Source organism: Syngnathus leptorhynchus, chromosome 6 (assembly GCF_054491065.1).
Source record: "Syngnathus leptorhynchus isolate UIUO chromosome 6, UIUO_Slep, whole genome shotgun sequence".
NCBI classification, from domain to species: Eukaryota; Metazoa; Chordata; class Actinopteri; order Syngnathiformes; family Syngnathidae; genus Syngnathus; species Syngnathus leptorhynchus.
The window spans coordinates 12,031,944-12,051,839 of record NC_141200.1 but is presented as its reverse complement, the minus strand read 5'-3'; the positions used below and the strand labels follow the sequence as shown (position 1 = coordinate 12,051,839).

General features: G+C 40.2%; 1 protein-coding gene across 6 annotated transcripts; it reads left to right on the top strand.

Moving 5' to 3' along the window:
• The first annotated feature begins 493 nt into the window (after window positions 1–493).
• Window positions 494–19,378, top strand: eea1 (early endosome antigen 1). Of its 6 annotated transcripts, XM_085914678.1 has the most exons (29): window positions 494–634; window positions 2,579–2,656; window positions 2,746–2,858; window positions 4,976–5,030; window positions 5,108–5,173; window positions 5,312–5,342; window positions 5,424–5,507; window positions 5,620–5,741; window positions 6,629–6,784; window positions 7,765–7,881; window positions 8,775–9,113; window positions 9,345–9,494; window positions 9,746–9,865; window positions 10,288–10,491; window positions 11,341–11,541; window positions 11,635–11,748; window positions 11,860–12,015; window positions 12,106–12,245; window positions 12,490–12,820; window positions 13,184–13,285; window positions 13,413–13,598; window positions 13,694–13,880; window positions 14,086–14,267; window positions 14,911–15,042; window positions 15,384–15,569; window positions 16,353–16,591; window positions 16,668–16,788; window positions 16,869–16,967; window positions 17,680–19,378. In XM_085914678.1, exons 1-29 carry the CDS (start codon window positions 611–613, stop codon window positions 17,800–17,802), a joined length of 4,158 nt encoding a protein of 1,385 aa, XP_085770804.1. In that variant the 5' UTR covers window positions 494–610; the 3' UTR covers window positions 17,803–19,378. The 6 variants fall into 6 exon arrangements, with proteins under 6 accessions (XP_085770804.1, XP_085770805.1, XP_085770807.1 ...); XM_085914679.1 differs by lacking the exons at window positions 494–634; window positions 2,579–2,656 and adding an exon at window positions 3,615–3,797; XM_085914681.1 differs by lacking the exons at window positions 494–634; window positions 2,579–2,656 and having other exon boundaries at window positions 2,772–2,858; window positions 5,108–5,169.
• Window positions 19,379–19,896: the final 518 nt, after the last annotated feature.

Below are 19,896 nucleotides of genomic sequence, written 5' to 3'. Positions count from 1 at the left end.
TGGCAAAAAGAAAGTGTTTTTTGGTGTGCCAACTTGTTTTTAAATTTCTCATTTGACATTCACATACAAATGTGTACTGAACGGATGATTTAGAATTTTGTTTGGAAACTGTTAAATTTGAATGAGATCAACCTTGAATTACATTGCAATTAACAGTATTTAATTGACCTAAAAAGCATTTATTCAATGTATTTGTTCGGGGAAACGCCTCTGCAATTATTCTACAGCATCAATGGGAACGTCCGTCCTACTTTGTCACCAGAATTATAACATTTTTCTTATGCATTGATGAGCTTTGGATCTTCAGAGTAGTGGGGAATACATGTTGGTAGTGAAATGTGCTGCTGTGTACTGTCATGTAGTTTGTTCTATTATTATTATTATTATTATTATTATTATTATTATTATTTTAAATCGCCACCAACCAACGATCCACCAGTTAAGTGCGTTTGTATTTCTAGACAGGACTTGTGTAGTCCACTGTACAGCACCTCCAAGGACCCGCCCCTTCTCTGTTTCTCTCTGTCTGGTCTTGGTCAGGTGTCTGTGGTACAGCGACGCAAACGTGAAACCGATTCAGGTTCGTGTTGGGACAAACTCTGAGAAGGCCATGTTCAGACGGATATTACAAATGGTAAGCTTCCATGACAACATTCCGCGCAATATGAGGTTTACTGGAGCCAAATATGATTTTTTTTTTAAACGTAGGCCCATCCCTGGTTTATACAGGGGGCGCCCCTTTTACATCACAAAATGTCGCGGATGGGCGGAGTCATTTGTTCGAGAGGACGATTTACTGACAATGGCGGAAAATAGCACATCCCGCCAAGTCGCAGTCAATATATCAAGCGCTCCTTATGATGGGCGGCCAAAGTTAGCATTTAATGCTAACCCGTTTAAATTGAGGGAGGCTACTTTATTCAGTGGCTTTATCGATAGAGAACGTATATTTTACAATAAAAAACACCGCTGCATAGTTTGGCAGCCTGTAAACGCATGTGAGGGTGTTATATATATAAAGATAACATCACTAGCCAGCAAATACACGCACTTTATCTGTTTCCGTTAGCTATACAATGTTGGGTTGATTCATCAACCATTTCTTAAATGCTAATGGACGTTAGCTGTATACTAACTGATGCGACATTCTTTTTTTTTTTTCTTCAGTTTAACCACCCATTTAGTCGTGAATCATCATGCGATTATTCAATACATCTCATTCATTGCAACAGACGACAGTGACGTGACCTTGTTTGTATGGGAACAGTGTTTTCCTCATAACTCACTGTCGCGTTTATTTGCTAAACATATGTATATGACTCCATTTCCATGAAACAGTGTAATGTGGCGAAATCTCTGCCCATTCAAGACAGCACCACTTTTACATTTGGCTTCATAAGAGATTAACGTCATCCTCACTGAATGGCATGTGAAAGGTTTAAGGTTATTGGCTAAATTGAGCCTATTACATTTCTCAATAGTAATACAAAAATAGCCTTCAAGTAACTACTATATAGATTAATGTAATGCTTATGTTTAGATGATCAATATTATTATTATTTCTTTCCTATGAAGTCAGACTGCAGTTTTGGTTAATGTTTGAAATGAGTGAAGAAGTGTGTAATGATGCAGATTTACAGCCCGCCTCCAAGTTCCTACCATATTATGGGCCCACAGTCCCGAGTCCTGACAGATAAAGACTTATCTCATGTATCAACAAAAAAAAGTGAATGGGCCACATGATGGAGGTGAGACCTTTCTCCAATAGAGCTCCAATGAGGTGACCCTCCCTGCTTTACAGTACTTCAGAGTGAAGGTGTTATTTTCCAGCACGTAACCATTAAGAGCATTTGAATAACTGCACCACTTAGAGCTATCAGTGAAAACGTCCTGTCCTGATTCGTGATGTGGGAAAACTTCGGTGCTGTAACCTGATGAGGCTGACGAGGCCATACAAATTAACTGTTTCATCTTGTTGTCCGGACCTTGGACTTTCACTCACACACTCCCCACTTATGTTCCAATTGATTTGTTCCACAGTATATGTTAAAGCCTTCAAATAACTGTTGCAATATCCCATATTCTTTAATCATTCCATTTGTCCTCATTTGGCAATTAGAACCAAACAGTTATAAGGATAATATCTCTCTTACCCAACATTAACTGACAATAATAAGTTTAAAATGCACAAGAGATGAATAAAGAGCCAAATTTCTCATCCGTGCAACATACAGGACCCATTGCTGCACCTATTTAATTACCTGCAGGCCAAGCACTGCTATTCAGAAGGATAACAATGCAATAGTAGGTTGTAGCTTACAGGTAGGTTACAAATTTTGTTAAACTGCAATGTGCTGTATTAAATTTGTGTCCAATATTACAAACCTCTCAAACTGGTTTATTTTTTCTGCCAAGAATTTTTTTAGATAGTTTTTGTACGTATTTGTCATCAGCACATGCAAGTATACTTAGTAGCTAATGCTATGGCAAGTCATAAAGGTAATTATTGAAAGTCATTTAGAAAGCTTGCTCTTATTTTCAAGTTTAGCTGATCCCTTTCTGTTTCTCTGTTTTCCAGACTCCTGGAAAAGGAGGCGCCCAGAATGCAGAGTCGGAGCAGCCCAGCACAGACGTTAACCATGAGCAAACTTCTGAGGTAGTTAAATAAATTGTTAGATTTTTTTTTCTTCCTAATTAGCAGGCCTGGCATAATTAACTTATTATTACATTGGCATCTGTGTTTAGGGCTTCATCTGTCCTCAATGCATGAAGTCCCACAGCTCAGCAGAGGACTTGTTCAAGCATTACGAGCTGTTCCACGACACTGGAGACCTTCCTGCTCATGTGGCCCCCACTAGGTGGGATTGATTTTTATCCATTACTTCTGTACCCCTTATTATATTGGGTGTTTGACTGAGGCCTGGTACACACATAAGGATTTATCAAATTGTAAAAAAAAATAAAATAATAATAATCTGTGACAGACAACCAAAATAAAGGTAGAACATCTGTCATTTTGCAATTTTGGTGATGTTGTGTGGTCTGGTCCGATAATCTCAACAGAGAGCACCAGAACCATTAAGATTCTCTTTCACCATCAATCTTGAAACTAAGTCCACTGAGGCGGACATTTTTCATGATTAGGGATGGGAATTGAGAACCAGTTCTTGTTGAGACCTGGTTTCCACGTTACCAATTCCTTGGAATCGTTTGCTATTTTGCTAAAAATTCCCTTAGCGATTCTAGTCAGCACGAATTACGTCACTTTGCACGCTATGCAACATGCATAGACACGTAACGTAGACAATGATGGCACCTATGAGGCTGAAGCGCTCCAAGGTTTGGTTATATTTTAATGTTGAAATTATATCAAAGGGAGGGAATACCTCTAATATGCAAAAGCATTTGTACACGCGGCATGTCATTAGTGTAACGGTATGACATGTTCATGCGGAGATTCCGCTGCGGAGGGTCAGTCAACAACCTAGCAACAGTAGCCCGAGCCCGATGTGCAGTTTTACTTGAGGTAACTGACAAACACAGCTTTTCGTGCTCGCTCTATTTCTATAATTGTAAAATCTGTCATGCAAATTGCGTCTCATGTTTTATTTTAGATGACGACAAGAGACACTGACTGGTTCGGATGCCAGCAGTACTGTACCTCTAGCTTATCGGTTCACGGAGGCAGGGAGGATCAAAATGTCTAACGAAAGGACTGATGAATGTCATTGTGCAGCGACAAAGTTTGTGTTGAAAGGCTTGCACCCATTTGCCACTGTAGAAGCCCCTGATTTTCGGTAGGTGATGATTTCTATTGTAGGAGAATGTTTGCATTCTTTACTCTTAGGCTTGTAATGTCATATTTACACAAAGTTGGAATCTATAAACCAAAATGATCATATTCATTTGTGGGGAAAAATATTGAATTAAAGTGGTGCTTTGAGATACAAGTTTAATTCGCTCACACTTGGTTTGATTCGCTCACACTTGTATATCAAATCCCATTTCCTCATTGAAATTAATAGAACGTCCGTCCAGAACAATGGAAAAAAAAGTGCCATGTCTTTTGTGTAGCACTCTATAATACTTTATTTGACAAACAAGATCGAGTAATCAAATGGTGAAGAATTAATCAGTTTGTGCATCATGAGTTAATGCTGCAACCCAACTCATTCTGCAGCTCCTTCCGGTGTACCGACTTGGCCACTAGGAGGGAGTATAATACTGTACTGTCATGCTGTACAAGAAGAAGAAGAAGCACTATTCTTTTTTGATTGTATTTACAAAGAACACTGCTTCCTCATTCTTTACACTGCTATTGCTTTAAGTGACTCATGCTGTAATATGAGTCATTTTTTGTACTAGTTAAAGGCTTGATGTCTGTGAGTATTGCTGTATTATCCGTGTACATGTGTCACGCCACTATTTGTGTTCAAGTATGTAAACTAAAGAAACCTTTTGGAAGGCAAAGTCACGTGGTTGGTTGAAATGCGATATGTGGAACTTGCTTTGTTTTTCATGTTGACTTTGACTCTAAACTTCCACTGAAAGTAGCATTAATCGGCATGAAGCCTCATTTGTTTTCAAAGAATCTTTTAAAGTCAAAGTACCAATGATCATCGTCACACACACACTTTACTGTCTCCCAAGTTACCTCAGCTGAAAATTCATAGCCTTGTTGGTCTTTAATCTGTTTATTTGTTGAAATTGGATCAATAGAACCTCTGCAATCAATATTTGGATCCTCATTTGTGTTAATACACAATGGAGCAAGAATCACTTTCACACGGTGGACTGAATTCTTACAATAAATTTATTGATTACCATGATCATCCCTATCAATTATCCTGGGGCTAGATTTGAAGGTACAATCATGACTAATCCCAAGTTAATTGCTGTGAAGTTGGAAATGTATTGAGCAATAACTATGCCTAGCAGTAATTCTAAACAAATATGATTCCTGTCTTTAATTTAGGGAAGACCTATCAATGTTGCGACAGGAAGTTCAGGACCTTCATACATCACTTAAGGTAAGTGCTTTCCTGGACTTTAAACTGCACAGTAATTTTTGTTAATCTAAATATTTATTTGATATGCTTTCTATTAGGAAGAAAGATGGTTTTCCGGGGAGCTGAAAAAAGAATTAGACAAAGTCCAAGGACACCTGAAGCAAGTAATTCCTTCAAGATGTTTCAACTTGTGTTAAAGAGGCTTCACTCATTAGAAATGTTGTGAAATCGTTTGTTATCAACATCGTGAGGATGCTTTGTCTTGTGGTATGGTGTCACAATGTTTTCCCTCAATCCCACAGAATGACGGACAGATGAGCTCAGAGGATTCAGGTGGGGGTTGCAAAACACCCACATGTATGCATATGCAAGATGATAACAATGTCACTAATGTGTGTCTCTGCCCCCCTTCAGTACTAGAAAAGAAGTTAAGCGAATCAGAGACAGAAAAATTTAACATGAGGCAGAAAGCCGCCCAGCTGGCCACAGAGATAGTAGGTTAGTGTGGGCAAGGAAATAACGTCCCATTGATGGCCAGTCCATCCACTTGGCTTTTATTATTCTATTTGATAATATTGATGAACTAATTTAGTCTTGTGTCATTCTCTAGATATAAAGTCCCGTTATGACGAAGAGAAGAGTTTAAGGGAAGCTGCTGACCAGAAGCTTTCCAGTGTAACTGAGCTGCTTCAGCAAGAGAAGAAAGAGAATGAGAAACTCCAGACTGAACTGGTACCACAAACAATATATCGTTAATATTTGTCAACTCTGGGCATGTGAAAACATTTGAGACACTTTTGTGATACATTTGACTTGACAATAAGTTTCCAGTTGACCTCAGTGCTGCTGGGCATTTTGCGGCACAATGTGGTACTACATTGACTGTGTGCAATTCTAAATATGGATTTACCTCGATTCAATGAACGTCAATTTACTGTACGAACTGGGGAAGGGGTTTTGACCATTAAGAATTGATTTAAATTGAAATACTTTTTTCATGGCCAAACACCATTATTGTTGAGCATTTGTCCAAAAATGGCCAGCACGCATGCACCTATGGATGAAATAGACATGCAGTCTTGTCGCCAAATGCATTGTGCAGGTCGCGCCGCAATTCAGCGAATGAGGGCGATCATCGAAGCCACTTCAAAATGTGCACACATAGTCCTTTATAATACGCAAATAGTGCTAGTTAAATTAGAGTGCTGTGAATGTGGCAAAGTACTCATCCAGACTCAAATTGTCAAAGATCGCCTTCCACCTTTACAACTTTGCATCATTTCTGCCCTCGAAAATTCCTGTTACCGTACTGGTACCAATACCTGGTGCAACAATAGTAGGTAGATACAAGTCGGCCCCTTTGAGCCGTTTGCCTTTGCCTAATGTCCATGCTTTTTATTGCTTGCCTTTGATGGGACGGCTGGCTCGCCACGTACTGTATGTGCAAGTGTTGCCTTTGATAGGAACATAGTCACTGCCAACATGGCTTGTCTTTACTGTAAAAGAGCCCATAACAATCGCCTAAAAATGAACAATATAGCAGGAGTACAAACGAACTGTGTTTTAGTGGGGGAAAACTGTATTCTTGTGGCACTCACTGCTTCTACTCTGTCCCTAAGCTTCAGCGTCCGGGAGTGGAGGATGTTGAGGTACTGCAGAAGGAACTTGTGCAGGTACAGACATTAATGGACTGCATGACTCGTGAGAGAGAGCAGGAGTCGGAGCACCTCAGAAACCACTATGAGGAGCTGCAGGCTAAATTCACTTCCTCAGAGGTGAGATTGGAACACTTGATTGGCTCCCATCTCCAATTACCCGCTAATGTATGCTGTATATTTGGATTTCTGTCGCATACACAACAGCCCTCCATTTGACACTCACTGAATGTTTCTAGCAGGATCTGAAATATTTCTACAATGATACTTAGATTTATAACGTCAATTTGTTCCGTGAACAAACTCAAATCATCATTCCTCATTGAAACAAATGACAATTTGGCTCATATTTATCATGCTTTCATTCAATGGACATTGTACTGCTTCTTGTAGTGTGCACACCTTGGTCGTTAGGTGGCACTGTTATACATATTTAATGGAGGAACTTAAAGATGACTAAGTGTAAGAAATATTGGATGTTTTTGCAGAGCTTCTATCTCCCAAAAAACTTCTTAATTTCGTGGAATTCATTTAGCGGTTACAACGAGCAACGCAATAGATAGATCGATATCTTTATTGATCCCGGGGAGGGGGGGCGGAATTCAATAAACTATGTACAATATACTTGCATAACTTTCACCCCTACAATTATCAATAAGAAGGTGTGGTCACAACTACACTGAGTCCCACTGGGCACTTTATTTTATTATTATTATTCTTTTTAAATGCATTCCAATGCACATTGGGCATTATTGCTGCCAGTCGGTCACTATATGAATTGCAGGGACTTTAGTCTGCTGTCTGTTCTGCGAGATGGTTGATGGTGACTGTTGTATTGTGACTTCCCATTGTCTACAACGGTTTTCCTCCTCTTTCTCCTCTCCGTCCACATATTGAACCCTTCAACTATCATTCTTTGCTTGAGATTCGTAAACTGGAGGTAAAGACCATTTGAGTTGTGTATTGTTTATGAAATACTTTGCTTTCCTCCTGTATGTATTTTCATCAAACGTCTGGTTGATTTTCCATGTTTTTTCAGCTTCTTTAACTCTTGGTCCTTTTAAAAGGCTTTTAATGCCTGAGTCCAACTTTTCTTTCAGATGACTATATCACAACTGAAAGCAGAGCTGGAGAAGGGGCCACAGGAAGCAGCTGTCTATACACAGCAGATCCACCAGCTTCAAAGTGACCTGAATAATGCTCAACAACAAAACCAGGTAATATGAGGGAATTGGCAACCATTGAGTTTGGGCTTCTCTTTTGTCTATTTCTCTGCCACTCTTCGAGAAAGACTTTAACACATCACACAGGTCAATGCTTCAGGAAGGCCAACAAAACAGGAAATGTTTAAACCACCAACCAATGGATGCACAAGGATACCTATTTGATACGACCTTCTGAAATTTGATCATATTACCTCGAATTACAAATGAAACTATGTGAAGACACTGAATGTGTCGCCGACTTTTCGTAATAATTAGCAACCACAATTTAACAAGGTTAGATGAATACCAATATGCAACATGTATTTTAATAAATTTTTAAATAATCACATCTACACCATACTCGCAATGTCATCGGTTAGCTATTTTTAGAACAGGCCCGCAGGCTACTCGTGTGGTGCTTTAGGGGCTACCTGGTTTCTGCGGGCACCATGTTGGTGAGCAAGAGTGAGTGACAGATGAGCTAGATGCAGGATGTTGAATAAGTGCAATTCCCATTAGGCTGTCAATGGTTCTCGGCTGCTTTGGTTTGTTTGAGATCTCGAAAGGCCAGGAGCCTTGTCCCACTCCCCAGTTAGCAGCATCCTCTGATGTCAGCAATTATTTGTATTCTTTATCAGTCTTTAGTCATATTTACTGTCAGGACTAACACAAGGGCAAGTGCTACACACGTACCACAGTATTCCAAGCCTGCTGTCGTAGAACCTTCCTTTAGTCACTAAAGTTTAGTGGGTCCGCTCTGCTCACATTTTTCAATATAGTACATGCAGGTGCCTTTTCTTGCATATTTGCTCCGGGACTTCAATTTAATTTTACTTTATTTTTTTTACTGACAACCACTATTCCTTCTTACGTATGTCTTCCCTATGTCTGCCTCCTTCCTCCAGAATCTTTCTGAAAAACTGGGACGCAAGGAAAAAGAGTATCAGCAGCTAGAGGAGCAACTAAAAACAGAGAAAGCTGCCAAAAAAGCAGGCCAACATAGCCTGAGAGAGAAAGAGCGGGAAATCCTGGAGCTGCAGGCCCGAGCCACAGGAGCAGAGACGTCCTTGCAGAAAGCCAATGCAGAGCTTGGAGAGAAAACGGAGGAAGTGGCCAGGTTGAAGGGTGAGGTTACAGACCTGGAGGTAAAGCATGCCGAACTAAAGGTTGAGAGGAAACAGTTGGAACAGCAAAGGGAAGAAAAGGACAGCCAAGGTGCTCAGCAGCAAACAGAAATTGGTCAGGTGAGTCCAATCTATCAATGCCAATTTTGTAGCATCCTGGTACATTAGAGATTGGATTTGAGATGAATTTTCAAGATGATCATCAGTAGACGCTCATCAACAGTAGCCAATTGCTAGAAGTAGTCCTTATAAATAGACATGTAATTAATCCTGTGAGGAAAATTAAGATTCTTGGCAGATATAATCTTCACTGTGGTCTGTCTAGCTTCATCTTCACTCTGGTCTGTCTAGCTTCATGCAAAACTACTGGAGGCAGAGAGGCAAGTGGGTGAGCTGCAAGGCCGTCTGAAAGAACAGAGGCAGCTGTCTGGAGAGAAACTGAAGGACAGAGAGCAGCAAGCAGCCGACTTGCAGCTTAAACTCTCACGTGCTGAAGAACAGGTACATCCAAGATAGAACCTAGAGGGACGCTAGCTCTGAATTAATGTCAGTCGAGAACAATGAACAAAAATGAACCTGATTGTGTCAGGTGTTGTACTGTACATATTTTAGCTACCACATATTCATAAAAAAACCCACACAAATCCAGTGTCGTGATATAAATGAAATGCTGGATTTTCAAATAATAAGCATCATAGATGATGCAGAATACAGTTAAAAAAAAAAGAGACTATTTGAGTGTTATCTTGTAGATGAAAGAAAGTGCCAGTAAGAACACAGACCTGCAGCACCAGCTGGAAAAAGCCAAGCAGCAACACCAGGAGCTGCAAGCACTGCAGCAGAACACCAATGGCAAACTCCGTGAGTCACAGGTACTGCGCACAAGAATCAGGAATGTACTTAAACCCTCAACATGCATGCAATGCAGCTACAAATTCCATTTATTTTTCTAACATTGAAAAAAAGTATACAGTACAGGTAGTCCTCGATTTCCAATAATTTTGTTCTTTCATCAGCGCTGTAATTTAAATTTGTACGCAAAGTTGGAATGTGCCACAGTCTATTGCTGACCTACGCAAATTCAGTAGTAATGTCATTATTGAAGTAAATATTTTTTGACAAACACTTAAAGAATGTGAATATATTTATGGTTTATAAACGACAAAGTAATTGCAGGCTGTTTGGAAAGAAAAAAAAACAATTACTGTAAATATTGGTATAAAAAACAACAACACTTATTTATTATTATTACCCAATGTGTAGTAACTTCTAGTTTGCTTCCAAATACCTTTAGAATGACCTGGAGCAGGTATTACGCCAGATTGGAGATAAGGACCAGAAGATCCAAAATTTGGAGGCCTTGCTGCAGAAAAGTAAGGACATTGTGACTCAACTGGAAACTGAGAGAGAAGACTTGTGTGCCAAGATTCAAGCCGGTGAGGGAGAGACTGCTTTGCTCAACCAACTTAAAGAGAAAAAACACGCACTACAGGAACAGGTTAGTGAGTTGTCACTCTTTCACCAAAAATGTGCAGTTGTCAATAAACAGCATAAAATTAAAATGGATGTAATTTAATTCACAGTTTTCCCTACTTTCATTTTCGGATAACTTGTGCAGATGATTAACTTGTTTACACGCAAAAAATACAGATGTCTCTCTTTCTCTGAGAAAATTATATAAACCAAATTCCAATAGATATATTTTTTTTTAAATAATTTACTTTTTCATTTGATAACTAAGAACATTTGATAGTAGAAAATTACTTTTGATGCTTAAGTACAGGTACTTTGACTTTCACCAGGGTAATATTCTACAAAGTGACTTAAACTTCCATCAAATTTATTTTACATTAAGATACCTTCAATTTAACTCAAGTATCATTTTCAGGTACTTTATATAAAACAGTTGAAAATAATAAGTGATTAAGAACAGACTTTCTTGTAATTGACTAGTATAGGGCTGGACCTTTACATAGTGAAGCCTATAACAAAGACTTCATAAGGTAGTGTTATTCCTTACCTAGTTCCTACCATGTTAGTGTGACCGGCACAATATGTATTCTATTACTAAGTCACTAACTTTGAAGTTCAGCATTTACAAAGAAGTGCTTCATGAAATAGTTTGTTTCTTTTCCCAACTTTTGGTCTTAGGCTCCTGTTTTACAATAGAAAGACCTCACACCACCTCACAACCTCATCACCAGCATAGGCATATGCCTGAATGAAAGCAAGTGCTTTAGAAAATGGAATTGTACAAGATCCTTTACTTATGTTGTAATCATAACAAAAAATGTATAAATCTGTATTGATGTAGATTTTAACACTTTCTTGTTGTCTTGATACGAAGGTAATCCAGCTGACAGACAAGATGAAGAATCAATCGGAGAGCAACAAGCAAGCCCAGGACAATTTGCATAAACAAGTTCAGGATCAGAAAACTCTGCTGCGTTCATCCCAGGACCGGGCCCACACTCTGGAGACTTCTGTCACTGAGCTCGCCGCTCAGCTCGCAGACAGCAAGGAGAAGGTGACTCAGCTGGACTCTCAGGTAGCCATTGGCAATCAATCTCTTTTAGTCTTAAGGGCAAGGTGATCTGTTCTGAATAAATTTCAACTTTGGATGTGGCCTGTTTTCAACCAGCTGAAGGCAAAAACTGAGATGTTGCGGTCTACCGAGGCAGCCAAGGCTGCACAGAAGGTCAACCTGGAGAACAACCTAGACTCTGCCCAGCATGCACTACAGGACAAGCAGCAGGTGAGTTGTTGGCTTCAGTGGTTTTCAGATCTGGTCTTGTGTTAGGTTTGAAAATGAAATGCAAACTAAGGACTTGGTTGACATCTTGGTTATGAATGCTATCTTGTGAAGGAGCTTATTGAAGTTCAGAAGACAGTCGAGGAGCAGGCACAGAGACTTGAGGAGAGTCAGAAACAGTGCAGTCAATTGAAAGCATCTCTTAAGGAGTACAAGGACAAACGTCTGGCCTCGGAGCAACATGTAGAGAAGCTTGAGGGGCTCAATAAGGTCAGTCCCAACTGGATTACGGTATATGTGCAAAGGTGTCAAATGGATTTGACAAATTGTTGAAACTAATGATTGAAACTTCTATCTTAGAAACTGGAAGCACAGGTGGCAGAGGTGCAGGCTGCAAGGGATCAAACGCGAAAAGAAGTGAAGAATCTGCAGAAGGAGGCATCTGAGGTCAAACAAAAAGTTAAGGAGCTGCAGCTTTTGCTGGACAATGAAAAAGCAGCGTGAGTATGAAAATTGATGGATGGAAACAGTAGATATATGGTTCACAAACTGGGGAGCCCCGGTATGATATAACTAGAATTTGTTGACAAGTCAGAATGCGCCATAATAGATGTACATGTAACATTTCATGGAGATATATTTCATAATGCAATTTTGCAACAAATGTATCCAATCAGCGTACAATATTTCTAGATCACCCTTTCCGTTTCATTTTAACAATTGACAGTCAGTTGCTCCATTTAGGAACGTGACGCTTCAAGAGGAAATAAAGACAAAGACTTCCTCGTTGAGTGACATCCAGAAGCAATTGGAGTGCTACGAGCAGGGCAAAGCTGCTCTTGAGCTCAATGTGGCCAAGCTGACCCAAGAAGGGGAGGTTCAGCATGCAGAATGGGACAAGAAAGCAAAGGGGTTTGCTGCAGACTTGCTCAAGGTCCAACAGGAGAAAGAGTCTCTAAAGAAAGAGCTGACTTCCACTCAGGAAAGTCTCGGCAAGACCCGCAAGGCCCTGAAAGAATGTGAGCGTCAACTGGACACAGAAAGGAAGACTCAAAAGGCAGCCATGGAGGAAAAGGTCAGTTCCAGTTAATTATACACAGTATTTGCACAAACACATGACGCAGAGGAAAGGCATAATCCCGTTTGTGTAAAAAGGGGGCACTGATGTCAGCTTTTGGCACGCTAGTCCTAGTTGTCCTGGGGTTCCATATATTTTCCTTGCCCCAGGCAGCATTTATTTCATTCCATATGTATCAGATCTTAAAAGCATACTTGACTTACTGCTTCAGTGAACAAGCATTTGGTCAGTAGGTTCAAGTATTACATGGTCAAATACCCACTTAAGAAGTTAGGGGAAGTTCCAATTAGTGACCAGATTAAAAGCTTTGACTATCTCGTTTTTTACTTCAAGAAACATGAGTGTGTCTTCACTTCATAGGAAAAGTCCTATGAAAAGGCAAGAGGGGATCTTCAGAAGAGTAACGAGAGCATCAGCAAGGCAATGACGGAATCTAAGCAACAACTGGAGCAGATGAGAGAAGTAAGTGCTGAAAAAAGGCGTGTAAAAAAAAAAAAAAAAAAAAGGATCAACAATGTTCAATGAAGATTTTGTTGTGGTTGTTGTAATAAACAGTGTTTGAACATTATTTTCTCTCCTGAAATGTCAGGTAGAGAAGAAGCTGAAAGTGGAGTTGGTATCATTGGAACAGCAGAACACAAAGTCTTTGAGGGAGAAGGACCAAAAGTTGGGGAAGCTGGAGGAGCAACTTAAGATCGCCACTGTAAGCTATGAGGAGGAGATAAAGACGCTGAAAGGAGAAATTGCAGAGTTACGGGAAGTCAGTGTTAAGAAAGTAAGTACGAGACGATTATTGTTTTATACGAGCCATCGATTTAGCTAGATGGTGTTATCTGAGTGTTTATGAACCATTTGGTTTGTCTCATCCAGGTGGAGGAAGAACGCCAACTAAGGGAGCAGGCAACAGAAGTTAGCCAGCAGCTGGCTTCTGAGAGGAGCCAGACAGCAGAGCTACAAAAGGCTTTAGAACAAAGTCGCGAAAGCCTCACTAAGCTTCAGTCGGACCTCTATGGAAAAGAGTCTGAGCTTTCAGCACTACAGCAAGACCTCAAAGTAGGTTTTATATCATTTAAAGATATGCGTGTGTGCGAGAGAGAGAGAAACGGAATGAAATAAAATGAGCAGTCTATAAAAGTATCAATTCAACAGCGCTGTTTCCTTACATTGAATGAGAATTGTAAACCGCAACCACCCAAGTTAAATTTCACTCACTTGAGATCACACACACAGTATCTAAATAATATTTATTGACTTGTAGGTAGCTGAGGACAAACTACGGTTGAACCAGGAGGAGTTGGCAGCTAACCAGACCCATCAGACTGCGTTAGAAAGTCAGATCCAAGAGCAAAAGAAAAGCTGGAATTCTCTGGAGCAGGAGCTCGGTAGTCGAGATCAGCGAATCCAGCAGCAGGAGAAATCATTGAAAGATCTCCAGAAGGCACAGGTGAGACATTGGACATAAGGAAGATCTCCATGCAAATACTTGGCTTCCTCTATTAATGTGGTCGCATACAACAAACTATGCAAGGGGTGTCAAACTCATTTTTGTCACGGGCTGCTTTGTAGTCATAGTTTCCCTCGGAGGGCCATTATGACTGTTCAACGTCTTCTATACACATACAGTGTAGGCTACACAACAAACTGATGAATAACTAGTTTTGAAATCAGAAACCAGGATAAACTTTTCAAATAGTTTAAAAAAATGAATGGTAAAACAAATTGCTCGCAATATCTCTACTTTCAAAAAGTGAAAACAATGTTTTTTTTCTTTGCGGGTCACATAAAATGATGTGGTGGGCTGTATCTGGTCCCCGGACCTTGAGTTTGACGCCTATGCCCTATGGTGATATGATTGATATCAGTATTGACACTGATATCAATCATATCATATCACACTAAAAACTGTTAGACGGTCAACATAACCTTTGATTTTTGTAAAGTTATAATATTGAAGTTCTTGTATTGGATATCATTTGTGATAATGGTGTCAATGATGTGTCCGCTGTGGCCGTAGTTTTGGAACATGAAGGACGAGGATTTGCAGCTAAAAGGCTGAGTATGACATCTGCCCAATGCTGGTGTTTTAGGGTCAACTTAAGGCGGACCTGGAGAAGGAGAGAAGCAAAATGGAGGAGCTGCTCAAAGACAAGAGTTACCTGGAAAAGAACAACACCAGGCTGACTTCGGAGATGAAAACGCTAACAGCAAAGAGTGACAAGGTCAGTTCCTTGCAAGGTTGTTCGTTATCTGATAAAGGCTATTTTATTCTTACCATCCTTTTGACTCATCGTTTAGGAAAACAGTACAAGAATTTGAAATGTTACACTTGAAATACTTTGTTGAAACAACAGTTTTTATGTTCCATTCAGCTCACCAAACCTATAGTGAAATGTGTCTAAGGCTGGAATTACGCTACATGGTTCAAATGACAAAATTGGAATCTGCCACTTTGACCTACAATGTAAATTCATCAGCTGCTGGACCAGAGAGAGCGGCGTGTGACTCCCATCGCGAACAATGAATATGTACAAATCCAAAGATCGTGTGTGTGGTACTTCAGGATCTGCGAGAGTTGCAAGAAGCCAAGCAGCTGTTGATCCAGCAGAAACTGGAGCTGCAGAGCCAGCTGGAGATTGCGCAGGGTACCCTCCAACAGGAACAGAAAGAACACCAGACCACCAGGGACACCTGCAATCAAAGAGCGGATCAGCTTCTCGCCAAAACCAAAGATCTCCAAGATCAGCTGGTAGGCTCAGTCAAGGAAGGAATCTTGCACATATTTTGTACACTTAGTAAAAGTTTCATTTGATTTAATTAGCCTCAATGCGTGAAAATCTCGGCAATAGCATTTGACCCTTTCCATGCGATTTAAACACATTTAAACTTGCTTAAACTCACTTGAACTTTTTCCAATACACCGTTAAAATTATTCCCTAGCACATTTTATTACCATCACTGTAAAAAAAAAAAATTAACAGCTCTTTATAAAGAGGCAACGGTTGCTTAAAGCTGGTTGTCATTGCCAGTTGAGATTCATTGTATGACTGGCACATAAAAGAGAACTGGTTCAACCAAATCATGAAGTTAAAGTTTGCTAATGAAAGCTTTGTCACTAATGGCAATGTGTCAGTATCAAGCTTAACAAAATAAAGGAACACCATGTTGTGCAAAGGTGTCACTGTAACATAATTATGCAATTAAAAAAAAAATAATGCGACAATAATACTAAATACAGGATATCTGTTCCGCTTCACCTCATCACCTCGCTTTCTGATTGGCTGCACGTCACTGTGCTTGTTTGTCCTCGCACACGGTATGAAGTCGGGTCAAAAACATGAAACATATTGAATTTGAGGTCAGACATTCTTCCGAGCAGCCGAGAGCAAGCTGAAGACGCCACACACGTGGAGGCATTACGAGAATCGGGCCTGACCCACGATTGTCAGGAGGATCCATTTGGGGCTAAAATCACGGCGATAATCCTGTCTTGTGTTGCTCAAATGGCTATTTTTGTCACCTCCTCTCGCAGTCCTCCGAGAAGCGAGCCAAAGATGAGCAGGTGAAGCGAGTAGAGGAAGTGGAGGCGAAAATGGGTACCCAGATGACAGCGCTGAATGAAAACGTGGCCACCCTAAAGAGAGAGTGGCAGAGTAGCCAGCGACGAGTGTCTGAGCTGGACAAGCAGACGGACGAGCTGAGGGGGGAAATTGCTGTGCTGGAGGCCACTGTCCAACACAACCAGGATGAGAGACGTGCGCTTTTGGAAAGGTGTGGGACATTCACCCCCCCCCCGGCGGAAAATGCTTAGCGCTGCAACCAATCCTGACTTGCCTTTGCAATGAAGGTGTGTCAAGGGAGAAGGAGAAATTGAGAAGCTCCAAGCCAAGGTGCTGGAACTGAGGCGCAAAGTTGACGACACGACGGCAGCCATGCAGGAGCTGGGCCGAGAGAACCAGTCCCTCCAGGTTAGTGAGCGACAGACCCCTACCGAGGCGTAGCTTTTCAGAGAAAAGTTGCTTCATATCTGCTGCGTTTGGTTCTTAAGATTAAGCAGTCCCAGAGTCTTACCAGGAAATGGGCAGAGGATCACGAGGTGCAGAACTGCATGGCGTGTGGCAAAGGCTTCTCTGTCACTGTCAGGAAGGTAAGAAGGAAGTTCAGATAAAGACCATTCACACTATAACAAGACTCCAACCGGCGGCATTATGACCGATCAGCAGAATAAGATCCAATGGCGTCTGTACTCTTAAAAATGCTCCGATACTATGACACACAATCTCACTCTTTTGTTTCTTTGTCTTGTCCAACATAAAAGCCACTTAAGTGTCAATCAAGTAAACTGTGGTGACATATACGTAGCAACAGTGAAATAAAACATACTGTTGACAAATTGACACAGATGAAAACAAAGTACATTTTCGGGTATAATTTTGTTAAGTAAATAGGTAAAGATTTTGTTAGTTTAATAAACGGAGTATAATTTCAGTTAGTTTATTTTTATTTAAAATATTTTTGTTTTTATCTTTCATTCATTGACAAAAATGTTTTTTCTACCTTTGTTTGAGTTACTTGGTTTGTTTTCATTACCTATAATAAATAACCTTGACTCAGACTGAAGAAAGGTTTTAGGTTACGACTGCAATTTATGCAAATTATGTAATTTTGATTTGATAGAAGTCAATTAAAACATGTTGATTTCTGTGGTTTTTAATTGTAGGTGTACTCCATCATTCTGAGGAATTTAGTAAATATTTTTGATTCTTGTACGCCTCCGCAAACTTCAACCCCCAAAATAAACTTGCCGTTATCTGAATATTTTCACACTCAATTTTGTGTGCATTGTCCTTTTCTTGCAGCATCACTGCAGACACTGCGGGAATATTTTCTGCGCCGAGTGTTCGTCAAGGAACGCCCTGACGCCGTCCTCCAAAAAACCCGTGCGGGTGTGCGAGACGTGTTTTGAGGAGCTGCAAGGCTGAGTCAACTCAAGACGAAAACTCAAGTTGTCTTTCTCGTGTGAGATGTGCACCAAAAAAGGACAGAGCCAGTGTTGTGAAGGTAAGAGAGGGAGGGAGGGGCCTTTTAGTGGCCAACGTGCTGACGCAGGAGCACTCGGACTTGTGTGTGTACAGTGCGTTTTTGTGCCTTTGCTCATTCTGTGACCGGCCTCTAGGTGGCGACAGAAGCAAATAAACGCCTCCCATGACTTCTAAGTTATCTTTCTCTGTAGTGTTTGGCTTCTGTAAAAGTGGCTTGAAAAGTCGATGGGAGATTGAAGTCAGTCAGTAAATGTAACGTTGAAAAGCACAGCTGCCGCACAAATGTAAATGCAAGTAACTATTTTGTCTTAAAAACAAAACAAAAAACTAAATATATTTTTCTTTCTACGTAATCACTCAGTTTGTCTACTTTGAGAAGTTGGGTTGATGGTTTGGATCTGTTAATGTCACACATCAAATGTGAGAAGTACCACACCTGGAAAAAGTCGTCCGTCTCATGAATCGGTTCATTTTTGTGCAGCTTTTATGCAGCTCTGATGTCAGATCAGTTACTGCATGTTGCCTTTGTGTGGCAGCCCATTTGTGTGTGTGTGTGCGTGCGCACATTTATCCGTTGACATTGTTGTATATGATGACCAAAGAATGTGAGGAGAGGAAAAAGTCAGTTTGATATTTCCGTTCTATCATCTTGTCAAGTTCAGTTCTAAACACAGCATTGCACGCCGTGGCTGACATTCTTTTGATTGTGCCACATTTCTATCGTGCGTGTTAATATCTTTAAAAGAGGTGGTGCTTGTTTTTTTTTTTTTTTTTTCAAACTGGTAATGCAGTCCTGAAAATGTGCCTGCATGTTCTTTTGTTTGCGAGTGTGGGGTTAACTGTCAGGATGCACATTGCACAGGCATTAATGTTCATTTGATGTCTCGCGCCTGTAAGAATTGAAATCTTTATTTAATTTATGACTCCACTTGTGAATCATTCGTTAGTTCTTTGAAGCACTGAAGTAGGCTGCAAAAAAATATAGATATATTTTGGCATCACGCTCCAACTTAGAATGTCCACCGGTTTCACAACCGTTTCTTTTTTTGTCTACCTCAAACGGGTAGGGGGAGCTTTATGTCAACCTTCAAGACGTCATGTCGTATAGACTACAGACCACAAAGTACCTAATCCTATTCATAGCTCCCTTTCTCATGTGGTCAGCATTTCTGTCCCTGAAAGGAAACGTAAGATTGAGTTGGTGCAGTATTATTTTTTGGTTTTAACCGAGCACCACCACCACAGACCTGTAGATTAGACACTCTGTCATTCTTTACGTTCTTCCAGTCTGCTGTCAAACATGTTTAAGCAGCAAAACGATGTCTCACGATATGAAGGGTTTGATTTTGACGGTTGTGGGTGAAGGTGTATGCCTTCACGCACTGTTACCTTTGTTTAGTTGGGCCAATATGTATTGAATAGTGACAAGAAATATTTTGTAATGCACACTCACTTGAATCAGTTCGTTTTCTAATTCATGGCAATGAAAATGGTAAATAAAACATTCATAATTCTGTCATGTTTCCACTCTGAATTCTTACATTGTGTTTGGAACGTCTCAAAGAAATGCCAACTGTGAGTTTGATAGTGGAAATGTCAGATGCTAAAAATGAATACTGGACGAGGCACATCTTGATGCAGGATTGTAAAACTTGGAAACGTTCCTTGCAGCATAATCTTAGCCTGCCCTAAAATATGCTTAATTCTTGCATGAATTTTGGGGGGGGGGGGGTTAAGCACATACTGTAAGTGTGCTTATGACAAAACCAAAATGCTCATTTCAACCAATTTTGAAAACATCCATATAACTGTCAACATAAACAACGTGTATAGTGTACATATTTTTTAAGATATTCCTATATTTTTCCCACATGAGGTAATTCCATAGGACACAAATAAGTTTATAACTCCCACCATTAACATGGTTTATACCTTGCACAACTCATTTGGGAGGGAAAAAAATCTTTTAAAGAGCGCACACCCACTTACATTGTACAAAAGACACATTGAGGTAAACTGAGAACCATTCCTATT